This window comes from Lactuca sativa, chromosome 3, assembly GCF_002870075.4.
Source record: "Lactuca sativa cultivar Salinas chromosome 3, Lsat_Salinas_v11, whole genome shotgun sequence".
NCBI lineage: Eukaryota > Viridiplantae > Streptophyta > Magnoliopsida > Asterales > Asteraceae > Lactuca > Lactuca sativa.
Window position 1 is genome coordinate 28537267 of NC_056625.2, and position 8159 is coordinate 28545425.

The 8159-nt window shown below is 30.8% G+C and overlaps 1 protein-coding gene across 1 annotated transcript; it reads right to left on the minus strand.

Annotated features, from left to right (window-relative positions):
- Positions 1 to 6270: 6270 nt before the first annotated feature.
- Positions 6271 to 7882, minus strand: LOC111898524 (uncharacterized). Its single transcript, XM_023894433.2, has 8 exons — positions 7826 to 7882; positions 7694 to 7756; positions 7469 to 7533; positions 6867 to 6915; positions 6716 to 6778; positions 6537 to 6626; positions 6419 to 6457; positions 6271 to 6354 (listed from the first exon to the last, which is right to left on the minus strand). Exons 1-8 carry the CDS (start codon positions 7880 to 7882, stop codon positions 6271 to 6273), a joined length of 510 nt encoding a protein of 169 aa, XP_023750201.1.
- Positions 7883 to 8159: the final 277 nt, after the last annotated feature.

Below are 8159 nucleotides of genomic sequence, written 5' to 3' on the forward strand. Positions count from 1 at the left end.
GTCTTTGAGAGCTACGATTGCAAACCGAATTGTACTTGTGCATATAGTTACTAGACTTATCCAAGTGGGAGACTGTTGGAATAGTGTCTAAGGCTGCAACTATATTAGGCAAGTATTTGACCCGGTTGTGCATGGTCCTTTTGGGTTGTCTTCACCATAGCAACTTGATAGGATGATTTATTAAGAGAGAGTAAATATTATTAGTATATTATGAGAATAATATTTAGAATAATATATTTTTATTTGATTAATATAAGTCATAGAATTAATTGGAATTAATTTGGTGACTTAAAGAGATTAATTAAATAAAGGGGTATAAACTGTCAATTGTTTGATAGTTAAGCTTTAGACTATAAATCCTTATAGATATATAGTGGACGGATTCTAGAAGCTAGGATAGCTTCAAAATCGTCCAATGACTTATCTATGGAAAGGATTTGGATAGCCTTAAGAGAAGATTATCCGATTAGGGTTTAGGCTGTAACCCTTAAGGAGTCTACAAGTATAAATAGACCCCATGGCTAAGGGAAATCGGCACCTCACCTAAAGTAAGAGAACCCCGACCGATTTCCTCCCCTCTCCTCTCTCCTAAATCATCTTTCTTGCTATTGGTGTTTGTAAGCCATTAGAGGAGTGACAATTGTGACTCTAGAAGCTCCAAGACAACAAGGTCAACAAGGAATTCAAAGGTATGGTTCTAGATCTGTTTCAATGTTGTTATTTAACCTAATTAGCCATTAGAAGTCTTGGATTCAAAGCATGTTTAATTAGAAAGCCTAGATCCAAGCAATAGGGTTTTGCATGCGCACATAGGAAAGTTCTTATGGCTAAAACCTATCAGATTCTTCTATCAACATTCTTCCAGGAGGATCTCTGTGATATTTCAGCTTCACCGTCATAAAAATACAACTATAAATACCTCGATTTCCCATCCCTTGAAATTAACTGATCTATATTATGATAGAGTGTTCCGTGCGCACAAAAAGTGTAAACTCCAGAATTCATATTGGCCAATTCTTTATCCACCTTTACACCCAGTGATGCGAAAGAAAAGTCTGAGTTATACGCCCTTATATTGTACCTGAAGCTTTCTTCTAACTGCTATTGCCTTGTGAAGAGTTGGTGCAATTCTGTGGGAATAGGGGAGTGTGCCAGTTTTGTCTTCCCACTCATGCAACAAAAGGTAGGGAATTCATATTGTAGTCGCTTTGCTCCACAATAAACACAAGGGTTTTGAGCCTTTAATATACGATGTTCCATACGAATATTTTTGTAAGCAAAATCATACGGATCCTCCTAAAAGGCGTATACTCTTCTTTTTGTCATCATAGTTCGTTCCTTTCTTCGTTGATAATATTCTTTATTATAAGTAATCGTCCTCTGAGCAGCACTTATAACACTCACAGAGGAATCTTCGTTGATATTTGTTTCGTTTGTCTCCATTGTAGTGCAACTTGTGAGTGTTGTAGGTTGACTACATCCTTCACCGTTAGCTATCATTCTCATTTTGTTTTTCTCCTTTTTTCGTGCATAATAGTTTCTATTGTATCTTTTTTGATTTTCTACAAATATATTATTTGGATAAATAGTCATATATTATAAATGCAAATATATACTCATATAAACGACATACCTTTTTCTATATCTATCGGGTTTTGGGAATCATCACAGTTTTCGTTTCCCTTATCTACGGTCCTCATTGAACACTATAATGGAAATGTTAAGAATAAGCACATGTTATATCATCAAGAATGTAACATTTTGTAATGTAGACCATGTGATTTAGTAGTCATGTATGTGTGTGTTTCAGAAAGCAACACAACCCTTAATAAATAACCAAATATACTAAAAACTTGTAATCCAAAAACACAATAGAAGAAAGTTATACATAGTTCAAAGAGAATTTCCTTAGATATCCAAAAATTATTATTTATCAATTCATAAGTCAACACAAGAAAAATAAACCACACATGAAAAAATTCACCACAATATGTCTAACATAAATGTTGATCAACAATAAAAGCAACGCACTCGCAAAAGTTGTCAAAACTTCAAAAAAAAAAAAACACCACCAAATGTCTCACACGGAATTAAAAATTCTTCTAGGCATATTTATGATGTTAAATACTTCCGGCATCCGCGGTTGGAACTCTACGTTGCTTAGTTTGGTTTTATATCAAAATGTTCACTGAAAATAAGATAAAAACTATTAAAATGTATTGATTTAATTATTTTAATATCACTACAAGTATTATGATTTTTTAGAAAAGACTTACTTGAATCCAAATGAACCAATTTCACCCGAGAAACAAATATTATATACTTTCTCTTTATTGCATAGATAGTCCTCACAATCTGATGGCATGTTCGGTCGGTTATATGTAGTTTCATCTTTATTATACTCCCCCTATTTATAATGAAATATTTCCAAAGTCACCTAATTTTGCTTTAGTGTAATAATAATAATAATAAACACTTACGGCCCATCTTGGAGATATAAAGTGAAAGAAGTTAACGTCAGTAAACCAGAGTAACGGGAATAGTTTCGCTTGCATCTGATGATTTTTCCAACAATATCTAAAAATAGCGATAATTAAAAGGACAACTTGTTATTATTTTAAAAACTTTAGAATGCTAAAAATATATATAATTTATTAAATTTATCGATCATCATTTTTCTCTCTGTCCGATCATCTACTAAACTTTTTATTGAGGGAACCAATGGGAAAATCGGAAACCATGATATGATAGCATCGGCCAAACGATTAAACCGTGTGTTATTGCTGATCTTAATCATCAAATCGCCACGTAACAAACTGTATTCTTGATATCTCGGATACTCAGCATATGTTGGTTCGATTTGGAAATGGTTTAAAGAAAACACACCACCCAATAGATTCCCTCCATAAATAAAACGCATCATATGTTGTGGAACAACTGCTAACAATTTTTCTCTCTAATAAAAAATATAATATTTTTATAAACAAAATACTTATGATAAATTGTGAAAATGAAAATAAGATATAAATAGTTTTTTAAACATACATTTTGATCAATGAGAACCATGAAGAGTTTGTTTGCTATTGAGTCCCTCCAAATGAAATCAACACGAACGAGTGTTAAAACATACCACAAATGGTAGTTTAGTAGCAATGAAAATGCATCAACGTAAATATGACCACTCATGATTCTACAAAACGAAAGTCAGATGTGATTGATGTAGAATTGATTTACATCATTATTTATATTAAAAACTATGTCAATTTTATTACATGATTTATTTATTAAATATTACAGAAAACCTAAAGCATATATTAATAACAAATATTAATAAGATTTATTTGATCTGAATTGTAAGATTTAAAAAGTTTAATAACAAATATTTAAGTAAATAATGAATTCTGTTCGCAAATAAACCGAGAGAAAAAGGACCACTTATTTTTAATAAGGCCGAATATTGTTTATACTTTTGAGCCATGAGAATGTTATATGACTTATGAAGACATTAAAATAAAGCCCAATTCATAGTACACTTATTTTTAATAAGGCCCAATATGTTTAGAATCAAGATTGATATCATGTTTTTTGCTCTATCGCTCTAAAATCTAAATAAATATATAGCACACAAGTCAAATTAGTTTTAAAGCCATCTAAAAAGCAAGATACGCTAAGGTAAAATTAGATGTATATACAAGTTATGATAAGGTAATAACATATAATAATTTAAAGAATACGCTGTGAGGACATTGATGAATCAAATATATAAAAAAAACTTTTAGCCCACGAATGTTCATCTTCTTCAAAGCTGTTAAATTTTAAGAAAAAGACAACTCCTTTTGTCTCATTAAAAATGGAAGATTTCTATTTTAAGATATTTTTATAAAAACAACTTTTAATATTTTTCTTTGGACTGCAAACTTTCTACACCCACTTATAAAAAAATTACCTTATGGTTGGAACAATATAATATTGTAACTATACGTGATTTGTTAATTATTTACTATCAAAAGAAAAAATTACTGATAAACTCGAATCAAGTCAAATTGACCAATTATTAAATCCTTATGAATATATTATATTACTATTAATTAATAACAAATTTTGTGTTACTTATACATTATAATGATAAAGTTTTTTGTTGTATAAAGATCTAACAAATACATTAAGATGATTATACTATTACAGGAACAGGAACAAAGCAAAATAGAGACAAAATTACATTAAGATGATTATACTATTACAGGAACAAAGCAACACAGAGACAAAAATACATTAAGATGATTATACTAATACATGAACAGGAACAAAGCAACACATTGACAAAAATACATTAAGATGATTATACAGGAACAGGAACAGGAACAAAGCAACACAGGGACAAATGTGATACAAAGGAAAACTCAATTCAAATGGTTACAGCAAATTCAATCTAGTAAAGTAGAAGAAGTAAAGAAGACAGAAGACAGAGGAAGATTCATCAAACAGATAGAAGAAATAAAGAAAACCTGAATTCGTGTCACGAACTGTAATCCAATGCAATTAAGTAATCTTCTAATTCCCGATTCCTTGTTGGTGAATTGTGTTGTGAAAGTAAAAAATAAGAACATAATATATTAGATTTATAGACAAAATAATGTATCATGTGATGTATTTTCGGATATTACTAATCACTCAAAAGTCATACCAAAAATATTTTAAATCATAACATAAATACTAAATGTCAAAAATCATACCAAAAATATTTTAGAACATACCATAAATAATAGCTATCAAAAGTCATACCAAAAATACTTTAAATCATACCATAAATACTAACTGTCAAAAATCATACCAAATTTAATCATATTATTATCATATTTTCATTTAAATAATAACATACTAAAAATAAAATATATATTAGAAGCTGAAATTATTGTAAATGTAAGTAACATTTAATTAATATCATGAAATATTAAAAAAAATTAAATAAAAAAGGGTTATATTACAATTTTCATTCCAATCCAGGACGGAATGAAAATTAACAAAATGGAAGGAATCATAATTCAAATGCCTTTAGGAATGCTCAATTCCATTCCATTCTTCCGATTCCATCATACCAAACAAAACAAAATAATTATTAATGTAAAAAATAACTCGATAATAAATGAAATAAAAAAAAGATATTACCAGGACTTCAAAACTAAGTTTATTAGATAAATAAATAAATAAACAAGAAGGGTATAAATGGCAAAGGAGAAAAGTAAGCTACCCTTCTTTTTGGCCAAAGCCTGAACCAGGGACAGTGGAAATGCCAGTGGCTTCCAAGAGCTTGAGGCAATAGAAAACATCAAGAACTTTTCCAGCACTTTTTGCAGCTTTAATTGCTTTTTGGGGTAGTTTGGGAATGAATACATGGCGTCTGATTTCAAATTTAAATAAATAAGAAAGAATTAATATCAAGACATATGAGGTCAGAGAACAGTTTTATCAGAAAATGGCTAACCTTTTGTGAAATTACAAACAACACTTTTGCAACTGTTGAATCCATCTGTCATTATGTGTGCTCTCTTCCTTAGTGCTTCAAGGATACCCTTGCTACATTTGCTTACCAAGAGAATTGTCTAAAATACCCATCCATAATAACAATACTTTGAAAACAAGTAATTTTATCTTTAAACTACTCTAATCATCTAATTATTATACCCTTCAGTGATGACAAAATAAGTGAAATTTTACCTATCTCTAAGAAACAACTCATACGAGATATCACCTCCGAGTGTAAGTTCTTGAGCTGAAGTACTAACTTCCAACATCCAGGTAGCAGGGTTATATCCGTCTTTTATCTTACTTATGCCATCAACAGCCTGTTTTATCAAAACATTCACTAAGGTTAAATCTCAATATCTCATTTCATCTTTATATGACTAATAACCCAAAAGATTTCATTTGTGTTTTAGGATCATAGTAACATTTGCAACATTTACAAATAAAAATAATTCCTTCTAGTTATATTACAACTTTTGGTTTATAAGGTTTACCTCTAAGATAATTTGAGATTCTAAGAGACCTTTTGAGATGGAAAAGTCTGTTTGTGAGTGCCATGAAATGTTGAAACAATGTTCTCTGCAGGAATCACCTGAAAAAACATAAGTGATAACAAAATAAGTAAGGATAACTCTTAAGATCTTTAAGCTTCCATATAGACCAGTTATACTAATATATGTTCGTATAAAGTTAGGAAAGGGGCATCTTTGGTGGTGTCGATGGTAGTGTGTTTAGGGATTCCTTGTATTAGGGTGTAGTATATGATCTGTGTATCATTCCCTTCACACCACGATCTCCAAATCCACCAGGAACCAAAACACATGCCGCACTCTGAACATATTAACAATTACATTCCCTTTCACCAAATCATAACAAATATTCATCAAACTCTTACCCTCAATGTCTCCCAGGCCTTTGCATGTGCTTCTGGTGTCTGCACACACACATATAACATATGTAAATACTTCAATATGATATTATTATTAGTATCTAGGGTCCATAGCCATACATACCAGTCTGGCACTTTCATCTTCTAAATCAGAAGCTGCAATCCATTCAATGGAGGGTTTCAACGAACATGCAATGCATGCATGGAGAAGGGACTGCACTTGATTTCAGTTCAAGTTCAAGTTTAGTAAAACTAAAACAAACATACTGTAATGTTATTGCAAAACTATAACTCTAATTGTACCTTAACAACAGACAAATAGGAGTCTGTTAGGCCAACATATTTCCCAACCATTGCAATCTTCACCTGCAACACGAAAATTAATCTTCTTTCAGACAGACAAGTAGGAACTGAACTGCAGTAATATGTAGTAAGGGAGGAAAATGATACTAACAGAATTGGTGAGGTTGTCAAAAGTTTCTGCCCTGTTCAAAAAGATAATACTGAAAGGTTCACCAAGTATTTTGTTTATTTATTATATTGATTATGAATCTACTTAAGGTAGGAACGACATAATGCCAGATCACAGTCAAATCATTATGATTCTTATATATATATATATATATATATATATATATATATATATATATATATATATATATATATATATATATATATGGGCTTGCTTCAAAATTCTAGACAATTGTAATATGCCCACAATAGCCATTCTTAGGCACACATTAGAAGACAAAATGTTACATGCACCGATGCACTCACAAGGACAGTTAGGTAATTTACATGTATCTCAATAATCACTTCTCTGCTTATCCAATTTTGCTCTATCTTCATCCTAAATGATTAGAAATTCATATTCTTGAAGTGATTTGCTTCATCTTTGAGGTTCCAAGTCATAAAAAACCTTCTAGTTTTTGTGTAACCAACCTACTTGATATCTAATTAATTATATGTCAAATAATCAGTTGGATTATGATTAAAGGGCATTCCTTAGATAACCAAACTACTCTGAGCATTGTTTTCTACATCACCTTCGATTACATCTCTTCATTAGACAACTTTTTCAAAAGCACATCCAAACACCCCTTTACCAAAAAAACCCTAAACTGCAATCATAATATCATTGCGATACACATCCAAATACCCACTTAAATCTCTTATAGGAAATATCAATTTGTGATATAGACAGTATACTGGAAGAGCCTAACAGTTTACCATACGATTCGGTGGAAATATATAAAAATTAATGAATAATGGTAAGAATACCTTGGGAGATACTGATTCGAGATTTGAGACACGGGACTCCAAAGAATCAAACTGTTGCTTCAACTGCAATAGCACAAGATCAAAAATTAACAAAAAAAGACATAAAATGGAAAATTTATTGGAAAAAAGTACCTGGAGAGAAAGAGAGTGACGATCGAGCAAGAGATCTTTGTAGACAAATTGAGACATTCAATTGCAATCGGACAAGATCAAAAATTAACAAAAAAAATACATAAAATGGAAAATTTATTCGAAAAAAGTACCTAGAGAGAAAGAGAGTGACGATCGAGCAATAGATCTTTGTAGACAAACTGAGACATTAAATTGCAATCGGACAAGATCAAAAATTAAGAAAAAAAGACATAAAATGGAAAATTTATTGGAAAAAAGTACCTGGAGAGAAAGAGAGTGACGATCGAGCAATAGATCTTTGTAGACAAACTGAGACATGATATCAGTTGTTGAA

Coding starts and splice junctions, on each gene's coding strand:
- LOC111898524 (XM_023894433.2), bottom strand. CDS start 7,882: ATGTCTCAATTTGTCTACAAAGATCTCTTGCTCGATCGTCACTCTCTT. Junction 7,757..7,825: donor GTCACTCTCTTTCTCTCCAG/GTACTTTTTTCC, acceptor GTGCTATTGCAG/TTGAAGCAACAGTTTGATTC. Junction 6,355..6,418: donor AGGCCTGGGAGACATTGAGG/GTAAGAGTTTGA, acceptor TAATATGTTCAG/AGTGCGGCATGTGTTTTGGT.